Here is a 22799-nt window from a genome sequence, read left to right on the forward strand (position 1 = left end):
GCATGGTTAGTAGTTGGAAGGGAATCAATCGTTTGATGCTGTTGGCACACTCTTCTTCGATGAGTCTTTGGACTCCCTGGAGGTGTCACATAATAATAATAAAGATGGCTCAGTTGTGTGAAGTAAAGGAATTCAATTTGTAAATCTGTGCATTTGAAGGGAAGTTGGAATGGTATAAAGCTGATGGATTACATCTGAATGGATTTGGTGTTGGGCATTTAGAAATTCTATTGTTTTCTGAGAAGACGCAGAATCAAGAAGTTAATGTTTCGCATGATCATAGTCTACCTGTGAAACAGGATAGCACAAATCAACAGATTGTACAGCAGGAGAAGATAAATATGAGGTTGAAGATGTGGTTGCAGCAGCATAAGATGATGGAATGCATGCAGGTGAGGATGAGAAAGGTAGGAATGTAAATCACAGTCAGAATCAGGTTAATGGGAGTGGTCAAACCAAAGAGAGAGGTGTAGTAACATCCACAATAGAGAATGTTGGTGCTGATAGAATGACCTCAAACACACATACAGATTGTTATGTTTATACACAAATGTAAGGAGTATTTGAAACAAGAGAGCTCAGTTTGTTGCATTGATTGAGATGGTATGCCCAAAAATAATTGGAATAAGTGAAACTTGATTGTCTGAGAAGGACGTGATGTCAGGAATAGAATTAGAAGGATATATAATTTTCTGGAAGGATAGCGATGTGAAAAGAGGAGGGTGGAGTGCTGTTAATGATTGTAAAGGAATTGTGTCCATAAAGTATGGAAGTTGATAGCACATGCACAGATTTTGTGTGTGTGAAGTTGAAATAGACAGGTTAGTATATATGATAGGAAATGAAATGCAGAGAATACTGATTGTGAAATGTTTAGGCAAATTAGTTTGGCATGCAAAATGATGGTGATCCTGATGGGAGACTTTAATTACAGTAATATAGACTGGAAGGAGGAGATAGTGTATGTGAACAAGGAGAGTGAGTTTATAGAATTTCTGGGAGATAAGTATTATCTTAAGCATCACATGATTGAAGCAACTAGAGGCGTTAATGTTTTGGATTTGATGATAACTTCACAAGATGTAGTTGTTAATGAAGTGTTGACACTGGTGCCAATTGGTGAGAGTGATCATGAGGTACTTGTTTGGGAAGCGATGACAAGTAAAGGTCACTGCCAAAAAAAAAAAAAATACATCTAGAAATATAAAGCAGGTGATTACAGGAAGCTTTGCAGTCAGTTAACATCGGTATATGTTGGGTAGATGAGCTGAGTGAAAAAGATGTTGACAATGCATAGAAAGTCGGAAGGCAGTATCTGACAAAAACAATGTATGACTGCATACCAAGGGTTAAGCGAGTAAATAGAGTAGGAATGAAATGGATGAATAGTGAAATCAAGCAAGCTGTGCTGGTAAAGAAAATGTTATGGAGGTACAAGATAGTTGGTGGTGATCAGATCCATGAAGAGTATAAGGTGCAGCTAGAAAGGTGACATGGTAAAGAAAGAAAAGGTGCAGTATGAGAGATTGGCTGGTTAGGCCAAGGTTAACTCAAGGGAATTTCTGCTACATCGCAACCAAGAGGAAATATAATTATGACAGATTAACATTGGTGGATAGTCATGGCAGCAGACTAACAGCTGCAAAGGATATAGTGGAATTATTGAACGAGCACTTTATCAGCATATATCATACTGGTGTAAATGATCCGGTGCAATATATAGAAGAGAGGCAGATTAGAATTGGAAGTCAAAAAAGCAGAGGTGTATGAGATGTTGGTTTGGTTAGATGTGAATAAGGCTGTGGGAATGAATGACATATCAACATATATTATATTCTTATGGAATGTTCACCAGTTGGTTATGCCCTTGACCTGGTTATTTAATGAAGGTCTTGCAATGGATAGGTTCCTAAGGAGTTGAAAGAGGGCAAAATGGTATCACTGCACAAAAATGGTTCTAAGACAGACGTCTCCAACTATAGGCCAGTCGGCCAGTCTGTATAACTGCGTTGTGGCCAAGACATTGGAGAGATTGGTAAGGAATAAAATACAGAATTGAATTGATGGACATAGCATTCTTTATGTTAGTCAACATGGATTTGTAAAGGGTAGATCTTGTTTTAGTAATTTGTTTGCATTTTATGATAAGGTGACAAGTGTATTAGATAAAGGAGAATCATATACAGTGATGTTCTTAGACTTTGCAAGAGCGTTTGATAGACTACCCTTTATAAGTTGGTGTACAAGCTGCAGAGGATGGGAATAGATAGTAAATTGGTTAGATGGATCATTGATTGGCTCTCTGAACGATACCAGTAGGTTGTGTATGATGGAGCAGTGTCTCAAAAAGGGAAGGTTTTACTTTAGTGGCATGCTCCAGGATTCTGTTCTTGGGGCCCCTGCTTGTAAACTTGTTTGTAAACGATATATCATGTGGACTGGTGATCTTCAGTAATTTGCTGATGATGCAAATCAAATCTTCCTGGAGGGAAGATTTGAATAGATTTTTTACTTGGACAAAATGCAACACCTTGCACTGATTGATATTAAAACTACAACCCCAATCAGTGCAAGGTGTTGCATTTTGGAGTGCAGAAATATAAGTCTGTGTACTATATCGATGGTGCTGTATTGCAGGAAGTAGATGAGATTAGTGATTTGGGAGTGATGGTTGACAGTAGACTGAAGTTTAGAGAGTTGTTGTTGCAAAGGCTGCACATCGTAGTGCTGCTATGATAAGAAATACTCTAACATGTAAGGATAAGGAAGTGGTTGTGCTACTGTGTAAGGCACTAGTCAGACCACACTTGGACTGTTGTGCTCAGATCTGGCACCTAGTTTTCAATGTGATGTGGAGACATTGGAGAGGATCCAGTGACAAGTGACTAAGGCAATATCAGGAATTTGGAATGCTGGCTATGGAGAGAGGTTGAAGAAATGTGGATTGCAGAGTTTGGTGGGTAGGAGGAAGAGAGGTGATATGATAGGGCCGTTTAAGTTAGTGAGAGGATTTTATCAGATTAATCCAGGCTTATAAAAATAGTAGAGGTTAGAGAGGAGAAGAACCAGAGGTCATTCCTACAAGTTTTGTAAAAGTGTGGTGAAGAGGGGTGTGAGGAGTAGATATTTTACTTGGAGAATTGTCACTACTGGAACAGATTACCAGAGTGTGTTGTTAATGCAGGGAATATTAAGGATATTCAGATTCTATATAATAAATGTTGTCAGCTGAATAAACCTCCCACAATGAGTTTGTCATCTCCATGCAGATTGTAATAATAATAATAATAATTATTATTATTAAAAATAAAACTGTTTTGGTAATATAGCAGCCCATTTTATCCAATTAGGTTAAAGGAATATTAATTAAATGGAATTAGTTTATTATTATTAAAGAGGGATTGTAAATTTCACATACCTGTGTGCATATCTTCAAGGTAAGAAAGCCAGTACTTGGAGCAGGACTTGATCAGAGCTGATATGCAATTAGGAGGTGTTGAAGATGAATAACTGGTTAATGATCATAGAGTTACTTATCAGATATGAAAAAAATAAAATAAAAATAAAACCAACAATGATTATTTTAAATATCAATAATAATGAAATTTTTTTACAATAGGAAATTAATTTTTATCCTACACAAAACTAAATATTGTTCGCTTTCTATTTCAGATTTCTTGTGCATGGTTTTATTCTTAATCAGTGCAAAGATATCACTATCAACATTAAATAGTCAAGATTTTTCTTGTCTTCTCTTCACATTATTTTTTTAAATTTAATTTAATTTTTTAGATCACTCCTCCCCCCCCCCTCAACATGTGGTCATAAGGCCTATAGCAAATTAAATGCTGCATGTAGGCTGGGAGTCATATGCAAAGTAATCTGTTGATATTCTTTATGAAGAACTTGAAATTAAAGTCATTGGGAAATACTTTATGGGGGAAGGCTGTTCCACAGAACTAAGGCAGATGGAATAAAAGATGACTTAGAGTAACAGTTCAGCGAGTTTGCAGTTCTGCTACATATTATTAATACCCAAGATACCATGCAGTCAAAGACTCATCTAGGTGGTCCTAAATGGGTCCTTAATGATGAGCTGTGTGTCATACAGCTCATCATACCCTTAAACACACTCAAATTCTCTGAAGACACCACACTCTCAGGAAAGGCATTCCAATTATTCACAATTCTACATGCAAAAAACCTGCTTCTCACTCCCCTGCTCTCACCCTCCTTATACAGTTTCCAGGGATGACCTCTGATTCTCCCATGATGTCTCACTGTTTTCTGTAGAACCTCTCCAACATTGATCCTATAATGACCCCTTACTAACTAGTAAGTCTCTATCATATCTCCCCTCTTCCTTCTATCCACTAGACTCTGTAAATTGCATCTTCTCAAACTTTTATCATATTCAACATTCCAGAGGTCAAAAACTACCTTAGTCAGTTGCCTCTGGACCCTTTCCAACATTTATTCATCCTTTTGAAAATCAGGTGACCAAATCTGTGTACAGTAGTCCATGTGTGGCCTAATCAAAGCCTCATACAATGGAACAACAATCTCTCTACTTCTACAAGTCAGTGTCCTCCACATCATTACCAGAAGTCTTTGTGTTTTCCTCACAATTATGGCATTGTGTCCCCTGAATTTCAGATCCTTAACAACTATCACTCCAATATCTCTTATTTTCTCCACCTCCGAAAATATATCCCCACCAAGTATAAATTCTACATCCCATCTTTGTTTCCCAAAATTTGAAACCTTACATTTTGCAACATTGAACTCTCATTCCCATCTCATTCACTCAATTTATTCAAGTCTTCTTGTAAGGCCACAACATCTTCTCTACTCTTCATAGTTCATCACAACTTTGCATCATCTGCGAACAACTGAATATCGCCATCCAAATCTTTTCTAATATAATTAACATACAAGTTAAATAGTAATAGCCCTAAAACAGACCCCTAAGGTACACCACTAGTCACATTTCTCTTCCGGGATATTGCTACCTCATACACAACTTGCTAATACCTATCAGATAGCCAGTCTCTGATCCAATGGACTAATCTAATATCCAATCCCATCCACCCTAGTTTGACTATCAAAAGTCTTTGCTAAATCTAAGTATACTACTGTATATATCCCTCTCCTCTGTCCAAAGAAGCCATCACCTTATTGTAATAACTAAGTAGATTACTAAAACAATACCTCCCTTTAACAAATCGCTGTCCATCAAAGATACCATTTTTGTCAACCCAATTCTGGATCCTAGTTCTCACTATCTTCTCCAACAACTTAACCAGAACACCTGACACACAGATCGGCCTATAATTTGATGCTTGAGTTCTATTACCTTCCTTATGAAATGGCACAATCTTGCCCTCTTTCCACTCCTTTGGAACTTGACCTAGTTTAAGACTCATATTAAAAAAAATATGGCAAGGCAGATGTCAACTCCCTGGCACATTCCTTCAGAATATGTGATGATATATTATTAAGTCCCACAGCCTTATCAACTTCAAGTTTGCTCAATTCCCCATAAACCTCTTGCTCACTTACACTCAGTCTCTCTCCTCTATTAACAACTGCTCTCAATCTCTCCATGAAGTCACATTCACAAGAATGAAAGAACTTTATGAACTTCTCATTAAGTATCTCTACCATATCCTCTGCAGCAGTTGTCCGTACATATATACCATTTTCTCCAATGAGTGTCATTCTTCCATAATCATTCTTTTTTCTTTTTCTTTTTCTTTTTTTTCTTTTTTTTTTTTTTTGCTGGCTATTGGCGACTGAATTAGAAATTTTTATTTAATACTATGTTGAACCTCTTTTGGCCTGAATTACATAACATATGCACTTTGGTATAGATTCCACAAAGTATTGGACCGGATCTATATCTACAACATACCCCATACATTCTCAATGGGTTTCAGATCCTGGCTTGTAGCCAGGGAAGATGGTGAAAGTCACTGTCATGCTTGTTGAACCACTGCTGAACAATTCTTGCATGATGCGATGGACCATTGTTGTCCATGAAACAACTGTCACATGCTGGATAAAAAAGTTAGCATTACTGGATGGACTTGATTGACAGCAGTGTTCAAATATTCTCTGGAGGACACCCAACCCTCCAGCAATACCAGGGACCTGTTACTTTCCAACAAAACATACCCATCACTGTGACACCAACTCCAGGACCTTGAGTTGTGTTTACAAGGCAAGCTGAGGTCATTGATTCATGGGGAGTTTGCCAAACTCTCTATGCACTTTGTACAGAACAAGGCATACCATGACTTATCAAGTTACATGACTTTTTTCCAGTGTCCAGTTATGGTGCTCCTGACACCACTATAGACGAAACTTTTGGTTCTTCAGAAATTAGTGGTTTCCATATAGGCATGCAACTGCCAATACCGATCATCTTTATTTCCCTGTGCATAGTTTGGTGAGATATGGGTCGAGAACAACCTTCATTAAATGTTTCGGTCAGTTGCTACACTCAGGAAGTCCTGTTTATCCATACAAGCCTTTTCAGATGGCAATCTTATTCCTGACAGACTGTCTTAGTAAAGCCTCTTAGACAAGCAGTATGAGTTATTTTACCATGGATTAAAAACCCTGGATATCTCCTCTTTTGAGAAATCAGCCAGTGTTTTTTTCAAAATCATGGCTCCAGCCAGACCCCACACTAAGTCCTTTATTGTACTTTGAAAAATTCTTAGTTTTTTACATTGTGATCAACACTATTGTCAATTACTGACCAGCAGCATTCTTATATAGTTGCCTAGAACATGTGACCAAATTTTTTGCATTTTACATATATCTGCATAATGTTTCTAATTCTGTGTCTGGTGTGTGTATAAAAAGATGTGGGGCAGCTTCTACTCTTGCCCTTCTAGGTTTAGTAGAAATGGGATATAATGGATCTAGTTCTGCTGAACAGTGACCATGCAGAAACTGACCATCTGTGAAGAGAGTCTGTAAGAGAGGGTGTCATTGATCAACCAAACTTCTCTTTTCTGGATTGCATCAACAATTCTTGGAGAAATTTTAGATGTCTCACTTTGATTGTGAAAGCAGTATTCTGAGGTTGGGTGGATTTGAGATTCATATGAAGTAAGCTACTGGAGTGGAGAGAAGTAACATCTTGAGAAAAAAAAAGTATTCCAAGTTTTCTTTAAGCTGAAGGTGCTATACAAATAATGTGATTGTGCTAGGAAAGATTAGTAGTGAGAATCAGCCTAAGACCAATCATCCAAACAATCAAGACCAGAGATCTCTGGTCTCGACTGTTTGGTTGATTTTTCATGAGAAACAGGCAAACTGCATTTTTAAGCATTAAAGGTAACTAGATTGTTGTTACTCACTTGCAAGATGGGTTGAAGATCAGTGTTGAAGGTCTTATCATAGATCTTGAAACCTAATGTTTGAGCTTCAAGGTTTATCATATGAGTAGAATGAGTGGAAAGTGCTGTCATCAGCAAAACTGTGAGAAAAGTTTGAGAGCAGGTCATTTATATATATATAAGAAAGGTGAGGGTTCACAACTCTGGGAAATGCCTACATTAACAGAATAATCTGAAGAGAGTACCTTGCACCATTACATGTAGTGAACAACCCAAGGGAAACTGGCAATCCAGGTACAAAGCTTTATCACACAAGCATGACAGTGAGGACCTCTCATGATGACTCTTGAATACATGGAGGCCTAATAATAATAATTCGCAGGCTTCTTACTAGCGCCCATAGAATTTTAGTCTTTAGTCTACTAAGTTCCACTTTACTTTGTGTTGCTTATGTGCTATTTATTTTTATTCAGGAATGGATGCATTTTTGCTATGTCTGTTGTTTCAGAAGACTGGAACAAAAATGTTCATATACCATGGAATGCATTCAACCTCAGCACATGTTATACTATTGAAGTAAGAAAAACAAGTAGTTTTATTGTATAAGTGAATACAGTAAGGGATATTTGTACAATATTTGGCAACATTTGATGTAATTAAATATTGTAGAAAGTATTTTACCTTGGGTATAATAAATGTTAAAAATACCAAGCAATTTTAAACCTGGTTTTACTCCATTTACCAAGTAAGCAAACAGACAAACAAGTCAAGTTTGTGCCTTGCATCACTTGCAGGCGCAAACTTGACTTGTTTGTCTGTTTGCTTACTTGGGAAATGGAGTAAAACCAGTTTTAAAATTGCTTGGTATTTTTAACGTAATTAAATATTACTGGAATGATATTTCATAATGAACACTTCCCTCCCACAGACACTTTGCTGTCTTGCAGTATAGTGTCTGGGTGGAAAGTATTCATTATTGACAAATCGGCCTTTCAGAACACACACAATTTACAGACAAAAATTATGGTGGGCGGTAGATGGCATTGATGGAGATGATTGGTAGTAGAGGTTCGGTGTAGTGGTGGAGACAGTTGTTAAGTGGTGTCCTCCCATGATGAGTATTCTGACTCCTTGGAGATGTCATGAATAATAATAATAATAAAATATAGAAAATCAGAATATAATTTTTTGCCATATGTGATATAAAACTTCATTAAAGGTATACATTAGCCCTTGTACAGTAAACAATATTTTTTCTCTTTTAGGAAAGTGTTTGGACTATGAAATTCGATTTTTCTGCAACTGCCTGGAAGATAAAAAACAAGCTAAAAAGAAAAAGGCAGAATATGATGGTAATAATTATATATAAACTTAATGATACTTGAATGTTAACAAAGACATAGATAGTTGCTATTATATAGACATTTTCTAAGTTTGTTTTCAGCCATGAAATTTTTATTTGTTTTGTTTTGTTCTTCAGTAGTCACTCCTGAATTCAAGCCAACTTGTGGAGCATGGAGTTCATGGATCAATCTTGATACTCCAGATGATGATGGAAATGATTATGAAACATTTTCTTCAATCCTTGACTTCAAGGACAAGTGTCCACATTTAGTGGCTGTACAATGCAGAGATGCTGAAACTGGTCAAACTCACAAGACTACAAAGCAAAAGTTAAAGCAGTCATGTACTAGCAAGGGACTCATCTGTGAAAGTTCACAAAATCAGCAATGCAGAGACTATGAAATCAGAGTGCTTTGCTCATGTAGGTGTCTCTTAACTTTGTAGCTAATTTTTATAAATATTGATTAGCATATCTTTCCTCTGAATCTTTAGTAGTGTACAGTAATCTGACCACTTTCATACTATTATTTGCCTTGTCTCTGATTTGATCAGCTCTTATTTTTTTGTCTTACAATTGACTTTCATTATAGCAAATATTGTTATAATAAACTTACTGACTACAAAAACTACTAAATAGCTATGACTGAATCCCCATTGGTATCATGCTATTGGTATATTCTAAATAAAAGTCATTATAGCAAAATATTCACTATCAATATTTCTGAGATTACTGTGATTTTTGCTATGGTGAATGTTACTGCATAAATAAATCTTAACTCCATCAACTTATTTAATTTTGATTTTTCTCTGGATCTTTTGTAAAAGGGGTAACTGAAAAGTTCTAATGAACACCTAGAACAAATGTGATATTAAAGCAATTGATATAATCACAAGAAAGAACATATGAGGATGTAAGAACATAAGTTAACTCTATAACTCTGCTACTAATGTGTTCTTTATCAGTTACTTTAATATTATTTTTGTTCTAGGTGTCTATTAGAAATCCCTCTTCCCCCTTGTAAGTTATTTTTTCATATTTTCATTGTTAATATAGTTGTGGGATATGTGGCTCTCTGTTCATTCTGATTATCTTCATCAGTGTTATGTCGTTATTTCGTAGTATTTATTTCATATACCTTTGAAGATGTCAGTTATTCATTTGCCGACAAATTTATGATTGTTTAAATGACTGCACCAGCCGGCAGTTGAATTCTGATACACAATTAAACAACTCTCAAATATTAAAGGGATCATGTGATTTGCAGTCGTAGTCTCCCCCCTTTTTTGTATGGCAATGGATTCCCCCTTTACTTATGCAGGTCCGAAAGTTTAATAAGTGGTAATTCAAATCTCAGAAAACAACAGAATCATGAACCTTGAGTTATAGAAATGCATTTATTTTAAACACTTACATATATACACTCTAAATAGTAATTTCATTACTATAGAGTCTGACCCCCCCCCCCTCTTATGTTTAAGATATCCAAAATTGCTACTCCTAAACGTAATCTAACAGTCTCACACTCTAAATTTTGTGTTACTATGTTCAGACTCGGTTAATCTACACAGAGTTACTCAGTTCTCACATATAAAAACAACACATGCATATAGTTATGTACAATCCTTGTATAGAGCATATCAGATGTATTGCGTCTTGTACTGGGATAATATTCTTATTTATGCTCAGGCTTTATCCTCCCTCCCCCCCAACTCGGTTAATATTCAAGCTAATTTCTGACATGATATCATAAATGTTTCTTCCAAATAAATAGTTCGAAGGTTTGGTTCCTTTCTCAGCATAAGCTTAGAGTGATTAGCTTATTTGACATAGACAGATTAGTCCAAAACAGTCCTTTAAGCATTATATGAAAGTCAATTATGTGGAGCTCCTTAATTCCTTGGTTCCTATTCCTCCTTTAGTTACTATTCTAAATTGAGTATTGAAAACTTGTACATTACCCTGCTTGTCTTTCACGGAGTTGCCGAGGCTTCCTTGCGATTACACTTCTGCGTTTTCTTGCCACGTATTCTCATGGAATCTGCGACTTACTTCTATTATCTTCGAAAGGTTCCCCTTTTGCTGACTGTACGATAGCATAACAAACCAATGGCTCTTTACTGGGATTCCAACCTCATTCCTTTGATGACTGTACTCGACACGACACGTACAGCAACCGGGAGATTGTTGCTTGGTACCGGCGGTTCCGCAGCTATCCTGGACTTGGATCAGGAATGCAGGAACAGAAAACAAGAGAGCAATTTGAATCTCACGCCGGACCTTATATTGCACAATACGAACGCCCTCTCTTGTTGGCTACGTTAGGCTCATAGCGGTGGCCGATTGGTGACCGCAACTCCGAACTGTTTTGACATGGTTCTAATACATATATATTCTTATGTACACCTAATAATAACATTTCAGTACTGATACATAATTTTCCCTTGTTAATTTATACACAGACATTATCAACTTTAATTATAGACTTCCCAAATTCACTCAATATCTACAACCTCAGATGGTTCGACATACTTCTGAGTGAGCATATGTACACTATCTTTTTAGCTCTTATTCTGGAGGCATAAGTATGTCCTTATCCTTAGACCTAATCATTACTGTATGTTGGGATGAAAGCAGGATGACTCACCAATAGTGAATCAGCACTTTTTCCGACACAACATCAGCTTTATATTTGCAGCTTCCATCCATATTCATCTTTTTAATCTAACCAAATTTTCAGATTCCTGATTTAAAGTTATTTTGAGCACTGTAGACAGCTAGTTAGTGTTTTTGTTAATTTAGTTATTTTTCCATATAGATATATTCAAGTGGATCCCCTGCATAATTTACTTTGCTTATTTTGTTTTCTGTTCTGATAATTTATCATTATCATCACTTTATGATATGTACCCTCAAATGCATATACATAATTAAATTTAGATTATTTAGATTATAAATTTAGATGATTAGATTATTTAGATGATTAAATTTAGATTACGTGGTGAGAAAACATGGAAGTGTAATTGCAAGGAAGCCTTGCCAACTCCGTGAAAAGACAAGGAGGGTAATTTATAAGTTTTCAATACTCAATTTAGAATAGTAACTAAAGGAGGAATAGGAACCAAGGAATTAAGGAGCTCCACATAATTAACTTTCATATAATGCCAAAAGGACTGTTTTGGACTGATTATTGCTACCTGCTTATTAACAATTTCTTTCTATCTGCTATTTGTCAAGTTTCTAGATGACTATATCCCAGCACACTAGACAGGCTGTTTTACTTCTCAAAGTTATTTCATCCATATTAAAAAGTTGTTCTTTAATATTTGAGAGATTGATTGAGAAGATGTAATTGAGATGTAAATGAGAGATGTAATTGAGAAGATGTAATTTGCAGAGTCTGGTGGAGAGAAGGAAGAGGAAAGATATGATAGAGACCTACAAGTTGGTAAGGGGTTGTTATAAGATCAGTGGTGGAGAAGTTCTACAGAGAATAGTGGCAGATAAGGGGAGAACCAGAGGTCATCCCTGGAAACTGTATAAAGAGGGTGTGAGTAGGGGAGTAAGAGGCAGGTTTTTTTCGTGCAGAGTTGTGAATGATTGGAATGCCTTGCCTGAGAGTGTGGTGTCTGCAAGGAGTTTGAGTGTGTTTAAGGCATGGTATGATGAGATGTGTGTGTGTGATAAAAGGACCTCCCAGATGAGTCTTTGACTCCATGAGGTCTTGGGTAATAATAATAATATGTATAGTTCTCTGATGTAATGACTTAACCACTATTATAAATATCCTATCCATATGTCTCTGGCTTCATTACCACTTGCAGAAATTTCTGATTGTTATAATACTCTGTCTACAATGTTTTGGTACAATTTGTTTAACCTTATAATTACAATAGACTTTTAGGGAATTATGACACATCATATGATGGTGTTTTGAAGTGACTTCAAAAAGGAAGAGTCATCATTTGAAAATATATGATACCCTTTAACAGTGAAGCACTTCTCTATAGAAAATATGGCAAGAATATATACGAGGGTGGCCTGTAGAGTTCTCGGCCTCGACCATAGATGGCAACACTATCGGCAAGATTTTTTTTTTCTACGTTTGTATATCTGTCATAAGCATCCATCTGAAATTGCAAGTCATTCTATCAAGTACGTTGTTTTCTACAGCTGTCTGAAGAAAAAGTGTGTCTGTATCCCTTGATATGGATGAAATTGAGTACCGTGCGGTTATAAAATTCTTTGTAAAAGAAGATTTAACATCAAAAGAAATTCATTCAAAGTTCATAAAAGTTTATGGGCGCCCTTCTTCTCCTTTGTTTTCGACAATTAAGAAATGGGCTGCCGAGTTTAAACATGGCCATATCAGCCTTGAAGATGATCCATGTGAAGGACGTCCAAAAAGTGTAACAATACCAGAAATCATTGATCGAGTGAACGATATGGTATTAGATGACCGGCGAGTCAAAGTGTGTGAAATTGCTGAGACGATAGGCATTTCAAAAGAACATGTAGGATATATTTTGCATGAAGAATTGCAAATGAAAAAGCTTTGTGCAAGATGGGTGCCTCGCTTGCTCATTGCAGATCAAAAAGCACTCTCATGAAAATCTCTGAATAGTGCTTAGAATGTTTCAACAAGAATAAAACTGATTTTGTGCATCGATTTATTACTATGGATGAGACTTAGATTCACCATTACACACTAGAACTCAAACAGCAGTCAAAGTAGTGGGCAGAAGACGGAGAGCGGCTGGAGAGCGGATTATCTTGAAAAGGTTAAAACAGTAACCAGGGTATATTATTCAGATCTTTTAACCAGACTAGATGAAAAAATTCGCAAGAAAAAACCTGGTTTGCAGAAGAAAAAAATCATCTTTCATCAGGACAATTCATCTACCCACAAAGGGGAAAATTAAGGGATCTGCACTATGAATTGTTGGAGCATCCACCCTATTCCCCAGATTTGGCTCCCTCTGATTTCTGTTTCTTCCCAAAACTAAAACTCTTCCTCACTGATCAATGTTTTTCTTTGAATCAAGAGGTGATGCAGCTGTAGAGGGGTATTTTGCAGATCTTACAGAGAACCACTACAGGGATGGGATAATGGTACCCAAGCATCGCTATAATAAATGTATTAGTCTTAAGGGAGATTATGTTGAAAAATAAAAATAATTTTGAAATTATAAATTCATTTTTTCATTGTTAGCCCGAGAAATTTTCAGATCACCTTCGTAGTGGTGAATCTGTCTTCACTACTTTCAGAAGATACAGTTAATGGATTTAAATTAAAGATGCCAAGAAATTATATTCTTGTTTAATCCTTGATGCAAGTGTAAGCAAAGTTTGTATGTGAAGTATCTTCATGATTAGGCTGCTTATATATAGGTTTTGGACTGCCTACCAAGGAGAGACATAATGGCTTCTAATACATTAATTGCCTTAATATCTCATAATGCAAAGCATCCATCCTTTCTGGTATGTGTAATGCTTTTCATTATGTGAAAGACCACAATCTAGACTGGTTTCGACTTTTTTTTGATTATGTCCCTTAATTGTGGATCATAATTTTGCCATCACTCCCAAAAAAAGTACTAGTTTTGGAAATAATGACCAATGTGGATCGCATTAATTATGATCTATTGCCCAAACCTCACAAGATTAACTTTCCACATCTGATACCTGCAGTCTTTGTTTACTGGATGACAGCACAGCCATCCCCACCTGCATCCAAATCAATTCTCCCCTCCTCCCACAGCAACAATAACATCTAATTCTGAAATTATTATTATAAGATTTGATATTACCACATTGTTTATCAACGTAGCTTTTGACAGCGAGACCTTGACCTTTAATCCACATTTCTCCTCTGACATATTTGAAATATTTATATTCATCATTTATTCTAGTTATTTCTTATGGAAGGGAATAATATACAAACAGTTAGATGGGACTAATGGGTTCTCTTTTTCCTTTACACTAGTTAACTTCTGATCTATATGGAAATAGATTGCTCCAGATTTTAGACAAATCTTTGACTTTGTTTTAGACATTCCTAATCCTCTTACCATGGACTGCAAAGCAAACCAATAAATCAGTGATAGACAGAATAAAGCCAGATTGCTCCCTCAAAGCTATGATTGTGAAGCAAAAATTGTCATACTTCGGACATATTATGCAAGCAAATGACAGTCTAGAGAAGATGATGATTGCTAAAGTTGGTGGAAGCAGGAGAAGAGGAAGACCAAGAATGAGATGGGTGGATGGAATTAAAGAAACAACTGGAATGCACTTGGAAATTCTGAAAGATATGGCCAGGGACAGATCTGAATGGAGAATGTATGTTCATAGAATCACCAGGAGTCGAAAACAACTCGATGGAACATAACAAACAACAAATCCTCTTCTGGTGTCTTCTGAACAGCAATTCTTCACACTGATCATGGATCCCAGGTATACTCAAACTTGCCAATTTCCTCAATTCTTTCTCCAATAAGGTACACTTTGTATTTCCTTTGAGAACCATCATTTTTGTCTTGCTAGGATTGAGTTGAAGTCCTCTGTTATTACTGAGCTTGTTAGCTTTATCAAGAATTTATCCTGGTTTCCCTTGTCATTACAAAGGAGTACAGCATCATCAGCATACCTCAACTTACTGATCAATCTACCATCTATCCTAATTCCTGTCTTGAGCTCATCCAGTGCTTCATGCATGATATCCTCAACATATATACTAAACAAGTGAGGAAAAAGTAAACATCCTTGCCTATCTCCCTTTCCAACCTGAAGCAATCAGTTCATTTAACACGTGTTTTTACCATGGCTTCTTGCTCCCTGTACAAGTTGGCTATCATATTGATAGTGTGTTAAGGAAAAACCCATTCTTTTCATTACTTCCCACAGTCAAAAGCTTTAGAGTAGTATAAGAAACACATTCTCAGAGGGAGTGTCTCTAAATTCTTTATATTTTTCTGTGATCTGTCTAAGACAAAGGATCTGATCTCTGGTGCTCTTACCTTTCCTAAAACCTGCTTGTTCCTCAGGCATCTCTGCCTCAACTTTGGCCTCGATCCTAGTTAGCATGATCGTCAATGAAATTTTCCTACATGCGATATTAAACTAATAGTTCTATAGTTCTTGCAATCCTTCATATCTCCCTTCTTAGATAGTGGTATGAAAACTAACTTCTTACAGTTTCTAGGGCATGATCCTGTCTCTCATATCCTTGTAATCAACCTTTGAAACACTTATCCTTCCATCTGTATATTTTTCTGTGATCTGTCTAAGACAAAGGATCTGATCTCTGGTGCTCTTACCTTTCCTAAAACCTGCTTGTTCCTCAGGCATCTCTGCCTCAACTTTGGCCTCGATCCTAGTTAGCATGATCGTCAATGAAATTTTCCTACATGCGATATTAAACTAATAGTTCTATAGTTCTTGCAATCCTTCATATCTCCCTTCTTAGATAGTGGTATGAAAACTAACTTCTTACAGTTTCTAGGGCATGATCCTGTCTCTCATATCCTTGTAATCAACCTTTGAAACACTTATCCTTCCATCTGTAACTGGAGCCTTATTAAGCTGTTTAACTGTTCTTTCAACTTCATGCCTAAGTGGAGGAGGTTCCAAATCGGAATTTTCCTTGTGAGAGGACTCCTCCAGATTTTCTTTATCCACTTTGCTGTACAGTTCCCCATAATATTCTTTCCATCTGTTTTTTGATTTCCAATTCTTCTGTTAGTAATGCTCCATTCCTGTCTTTTGATGGCATTCAGTTTGAGCTAAAATTTGTGCTTTATGTCACAAGTTAAATAAAATATCTTTTATAATTGTGCCTCCTCTTCTGGAACTCTATCTCTTCACATTTATTAGTATAAAATTTTTCTTTCTCTTTCTTGATAGCTCTTCCGACTTCTCTATGTAATTTCTCATATTCTTCAATTCCTGTGTCCCTTTGTTTTTCCAACCACCTTCTTTTGATTAGTTCCCATGTTGAATCTGATATCCATGGATCTGTTCGTCATCTTATTGGGCCAAGATACTTCTTGGCTGTATCTTGTATTATCATCTTGACTCCTTCCCAAAATATTTCTGCTGAGTTCTCCTCATCAGTCTTCAAAAAATCCTTCAACCAAGTCGATGTTCTTCTATGAATCCACTAGGAATTACTCTAACATCCAGTCTATTGAGATGTGCCTGACTTGGAAGTTTTCAAAGTCTTAGTTTTATTGATGGTCTGTACTACAATCTGCTCCAGGACAAGTATGTACATCATAGATGCTTGTCTTCCACTGCTGGAGAGCCTGATGTAATCAATCTGATGCCTTGATCTATCACTGTTAGATATCCAAGTATAAGTCTGTCATGAGTATTTCTGGAAGCAGGTATTGGTAATAACTAATCTGTTAGCATGGACAATTCCAACAGTTTTTCACCACAATCTAGTTAACCCAGACGAAACAAGCCACACTCTGGCCTAACTCTCATACTGTTTCTGACTTTTGCATTTAAGTCTCCTAAGATGTAAAGTATGTCTCTCCTTGGTAGGCAGTCCAAAACAGTCTGTAAGTTTTCATAGAATTCCTCACTCTCTTCAAGAGGCCTATCAATCATGGGGTGCATAAACTACCATGATTGATACATTGGTAGGGTGAACCTTAAGTCTAATAGAAAGTATCTTATCATTAATGAGAGTTATAGCCAAGAAAGCTTCTTTCCTGAACTGTCTTCAGTATATCAAACTACTCCATGATGCTTTGAGTCATCTCCTGAGTAAACAACTAGCTTACAATCCTATCTTTTGAAGTGACCTTCTCCATTTTGTCTGGCTTCTGTAATTCCCAGGATGTCAGTTTTATATCTATCTATCTATCTCTTTAATGACAATCTCAAGAGTTTTTTGATCATATTCATTATTATTATTATTATTGGACACCTCCAGGGAGTCCAAAGACTCATCAAGGAAGGGTACCTGCTCTATAACTCTGTCTCTGCCATTCCATCCGCCAACTGACTGCAACTACACCAACGCCATCTACCACCGACCACCACTAGTATTTCCAAAGACAATCACAAACATCCATGCTTATGGTGGGATTCGAACCCTCAGCCTTTTGGCTGGAGAGAGGATATGCTAACCACTCGGCCAGCCAATGGTTAGGCAAAATAGAAAAACACACACTGCATCAAAAATTAACTGGTTAAAATTAAATACAAATACTTCATTTTACATTTTGTGAAACAACTTCAGTGTGTGAAGGAAAAGAACAATGCAAATTTGAATGCAACAGATCATAAAACATGATGTAATAATTGAAAATTTCTATATGTAGGTCGCGTGTATACTAGATTCAAACTATAACACTATTTTGGAACTAACAGCAAAAATTACTTAATGTGGTTACAAATTGCAATTCCCTAAATTCTGAAAGTGGACAGGCAACAGTTGTGACTGAGGTTCCAGGTCATCATTTTAAATATAAATACATATAAATAAGTGCATGACAAGTCAAACATTTATTTATGTGATAAGCACCTAATAACTACAGAATCTGCACCAATATTTTGGTTGAATTTTTAGTGACATGCACATCTTAAAGTGGTATTTCATTTTCAATTGAAATTGGATGAAAAATTTTATAAAGATTGCAATTGACAGATGCATAAAACACAGTCACAGACAGACAGACACCAAGTTATGTAACATAAGAGTTACATTCCAAAAACCTTTATGTAACTTAAATTTTATTCAAGTTGGATTTAACCCGCTCATACCCATTACTCTCAGCAATGGGTATGAGTGGGTATGATGAATAGTAATACATTATTATTTTTGAAGCTTATTTCTGTTAATTTCATTCATCAGATGGACACACACATTTTAATATGTAATTATTATGAATGCAAAGTAGTCTAATACAGCATAAATAATATGAGGGAAAAAATTGCCAATTTAATCATTTGTTTTTTCTTGGTAACAGGCTAAAGCAGTGGTCACCAAAGGGGTCGATATGACATTGTTAGGGGTCGATTCGGGCTCAGGAGTCGATTGGGGGTCAACAGAAAAATATAAGACATCACTGTATGGGTAATATTTAATTAGGTTAACTTGGATTACCTCCATGACAAAAGACATGGAGGTAATGACAACGCAATTAAGAGTGAATCATGGGATCAGTACCTCCATCTTACAGGTCCATGGATAGGACCTGTAAGATGGAGTAAGGTCATGAAAATAGTTACTGAGGCCAATCAAGTAGGCCAAAATTACGTATTTACCAATAAACGGATGTTGGTGGTTCCTGCCAGCCGGCGCAGTGGGAGCGAGATTGCAACATATGCGTGGTTCTTATTTACTTATAAGTATTCGATCCCAGTCTCATTTTTGCACATCGACATACAAGTGAGTGTTAATGTTCTAAAATTCATCAACATACATATTATAATTCAATCGTTATTCATTCACAAACTAAACTTCTCTATGTTGAAGAGTTGAGCAGCGCTGGTAGTAATACCAGTGATATTAATACCAGTAGTTTATTAATATCACTAGTAATACCAGTGATATTACTAGTGATAGTAATAGTAGTAGTAGTAATAGTAATATAATAATATATACTATATTATACATACAATAAACACTGTAACTATAAAATAAACAATCTAAAAACTCACATAAGCATCTTTTTTTGCTTGTCCTATTATAATTACATAATAGCAAAATATAGGGGTCGATAACAAGTCAAGAAACTCTTGAAGGGGTCGACAGGCAAATAACTTTGGTGACCCCTGGGCTAAAGCATCATCTGTTATTGTTTATTGCCAGTTATCTGTTTTCACTTCTTTTCCTTTTCCAGTCATGAGTGTACTCTGCAACAATGCACACAAACAATATCAGTTCCTGTTTGATATTGTTTGTCATCCATTTTACATCAAATAGTATTCTCCTTAAAATGTATGATTACAAATACATATATGAGAGTTTTTCAGTAGTAAACAATTTAAGATTGAGAAGATGTGTACACTACATTAGCTATCTTCCTTGCAGCCAACTACTGTTAGGTGGCATGCAAGTAATGTAAGTGCATTAAGTAAAATTTTTATAATTCAAAAATTTTTCTATGTTTCTTTCAGAATGATTTGCATAAGTCTGAATTTATCAAAGTAGGCATTTGTCTGATTATATATTCCTTAGGAAAAAAAAACACAAGCATGCTTATGTATACCAAAATAAGTGAGGAAAAAATATGTGTGCTTTATTAAGAGTGGTTAAGAAAGAAAAAGTTTTGAATTTTAGAATTAAAAATGAGAAAATGTTTGACTTTTTTTGACTCAAACTTTTCTGAACATTTTATATAACAATTAAATTACTAAAAAAATTACTTATATATAATCTTTATATATTTCATTCTTATTATACAGGCCCTCCTGAAGAATCAACCACAGAAACCCCATTTGTAGCTGAATCAACAGGTAAGGTGTAAGAAAACTTTCCTTTAAACAGTTTTTTTTTTTTTTTTTTAATTTGTATAATTACATTGTTTAGCTTTCATTTGTATAGTTTTGTCTTATGCTTCATTTGATTGATTAGATTTTCTTGTCAGATTTAATCATTGCCACTCCAATGGCTGAGATGATAAAATTACTGCTTTAACACTTGATAGGCTGCACAAATCAAATCTAATATGGTATAGATGTTTGTAAATACCTTTGGATTGTAGAGACCATTATTGTTATTATTGACTTTGCCATCACCATCTCTTCATGCAGTTGGACTACTCTTGTGAAGTCTTCACAGATGCAGTGATCATCAGTTTCTGCTTAAATTAGTTTGCTGTTTAATGCTTGCTGTACTCTCAGGCAATCCTTCCACTTTCCCACCTCTCCACACAAAAAAAAACTTACTTTTCACTCACACTTTCCTTATACAAATGCAATGGATGTCTTTTTTCCCCTATCTTCTGGCACAAACCCTTCACCAAATTTTAAGTCTCATTATATCAGTTCTTCTTTCCTTGTCCTGTCTGCCAGGCTCTGCAAATAGAATTCCCTCATTCTGTTTTCATATCCTACATTCCAATGGTCATATGCTACCTCAGTTGTTGAATGTTTTTTTTTTTTCACTTCATTATACAATAAATTAAAGATGCCAAGAAATTATATTCTTGGTTTCATGCTTTATCCAAATGTAAGCAAACAGAGTTTACACTTGAAATCACTTCACAACTGTGTTATTGTATTATTACAACACTTAAGGAATTGAACAACGTAGTTAAGGATATAAATTAAATTATCCTTTAAAAAATACTTTCCGATATTTCGTCAACGTCATGTTGCCATCTTCTAAAGGAACTTACAAAAAAGGCACGTGCATGTGGGCACTACAACACTGTAACTTGGAATGAAGAGAAAAAGCTATTGTTCTCCTAAAAGTCCTGATGATGCTCTCTAGTGGGCTAAGTAGGTGTTCTTGGCCATTGGGCTGAAGGTCTGCAGATGTAAGCCTCCCAAATTTGGGGCAGTCGCATACAACCAAATTTGTTGAGGTGTTTGGAGAATTTCTTAGGGCTGAGGCTGATTCCATAAATAGTCTTTCGAATTTGTATTTGCTATGGTGTATTACTGTAGCTTTCTTCCACCGTATTCTGTGGCATGTATCCAGAGCATGGTCTGCAAGACCAGAATGGCTGTACTTGTGAAAACGGATGTAGTCCTTGTGTTCAGAAATTCTGATATTCACTGTCCTGCCTGTTTGGCCAAAGTAAGACAGTTTACAACTGCAAGGGACCTGGTATACACCAGGTAGGTCTAGGGGAAGTGGTTGGTCTTTAGTGGAGCGGATAAGGGATGCCAATTTTCTGTAAGGTCTGTAACAGGAGGTCAAGTCATGTTTTTTTAAGATTTTGGTAATCTTTTCCGAGGTGCCTTGGATGTAGAGAATGGTGATGGATTTAGAGTAATCCTTGTTGTGGAGCGGGGGGGAGGATCTGTGGTTTGTAGGTTCTAATATTTTTTGGATTCTTTTGGGTGGGGGGGGGGGGGTAGCCATTGGCTGAGAAAGTGTTGAGGATGTGATTTAGTTCAGTGTTTAGGGCCAAGTCGTTTGAACTGATTAGTTTAGCCCTGTTGTATAGTGTTTTCACCACTCTATATTGTTGTGAGGAGGGGGTGGTGGGATTGTTGGTGAATGTATCTGCCTGTATGGGTGGGTTTTCTGTAAACTGAGAAAACTAAGGTTCCATTAGGCTGGTGGGTGACTAGTGTGTCTAGGAAAGAGAGGCTGTTGTTTTCCTCTTTTTCCAGAGTGAAAAAGAGGAAAACTTGATTCTGGGGTGTTGGTTGTTTAAGTGTGTTAAGAAGGAGAGAAGTGTTTCAGAGCCATGTGGCCAAATAGTGAACACATCATCAGTGTAGCGAAACCACATGGTTGGTTTTTGTGGGGCAGAGGTTAAGGCTTTTTCTTCAAAGGTCTCCATAAAGAAATTGGCCAAGGGCCAAATAAAAGAAATATCGGAAAGTATTTATTAAAGTATAATTTAATTTATATCCTTAACTACATTGTTCAATTCCTTAAGTGTTGTAATAATGCATAACCAATGTATAAGCCTAAGCCTGTCTATGAGTGTTATTGTATATAGAGGATAACGACTTCACATCGATTTCCTTAGTGTCCCAAAATGTAATGCACCTATCCTTTTAGACATGTATAATGCTATGCATTATGGGAAGAGCCACTACCCAGACTGGTGTGACCTTTATTGAAGTCTCATCCCAGTGGAATACAACACCAGCCATTTCATATATCAACAGAATATAAAAAGCATAAGCGCCTTGATTGGAAAAGACCTGAGTTCGATTCTCGTCATGATGGGAGGAATTTTTATATGGACTTTTTCAATTGAAGGTGAATTAGCTGATCTCATACGGAGGTTGCAGGGTTTTTTCTCCCTTGAAACTCTGGTTTTTCATCCCACGTACAAACAAATCGACCCTTCAGAATACACGTAATTTACAGACAAAAAAATACTAGCTGTGGTGTGGTGGGCTGTAGATGGCACTGATGCAGATGATTGGTAGTAGAGGATTGGTGTAGTGGTGGAGAC

General features: G+C 36.3%; 1 protein-coding gene across 4 annotated transcripts in view; it reads left to right on the top strand.

The window, feature by feature from the left end:
• LOC150109786 (uncharacterized) overlaps positions 1 to 22799 on the top strand; it is a 1408745-nt gene that overhangs the window by 217859 nt on the left and 1168087 nt on the right. For all 4 annotated transcript variants that reach the window (XM_090396626.1, XM_090396635.1, XM_090396653.1 and 1 more), the window contains 3 exons: positions 8618 to 8704; positions 8833 to 9117; positions 20119 to 20169. In XM_090396626.1, the coding sequence (XP_090252752.1) occupies positions 8618 to 8704; positions 8833 to 9117; positions 20119 to 20169 (423 nt within the window). The remainder of the gene's footprint in view (positions 1 to 8617; positions 8705 to 8832; positions 9118 to 20118; positions 20170 to 22799) is intronic.

Source organism: Typopeltis vanoorti, chromosome 1 (assembly GCF_054136105.1).
Source record: "Typopeltis vanoorti isolate ZY-2024b chromosome 1, IOZ_Tvanoo_1.0, whole genome shotgun sequence".
Classification (NCBI taxonomy): Eukaryota; Metazoa; Arthropoda; class Arachnida; order Uropygi; family Thelyphonidae; genus Typopeltis; species Typopeltis vanoorti.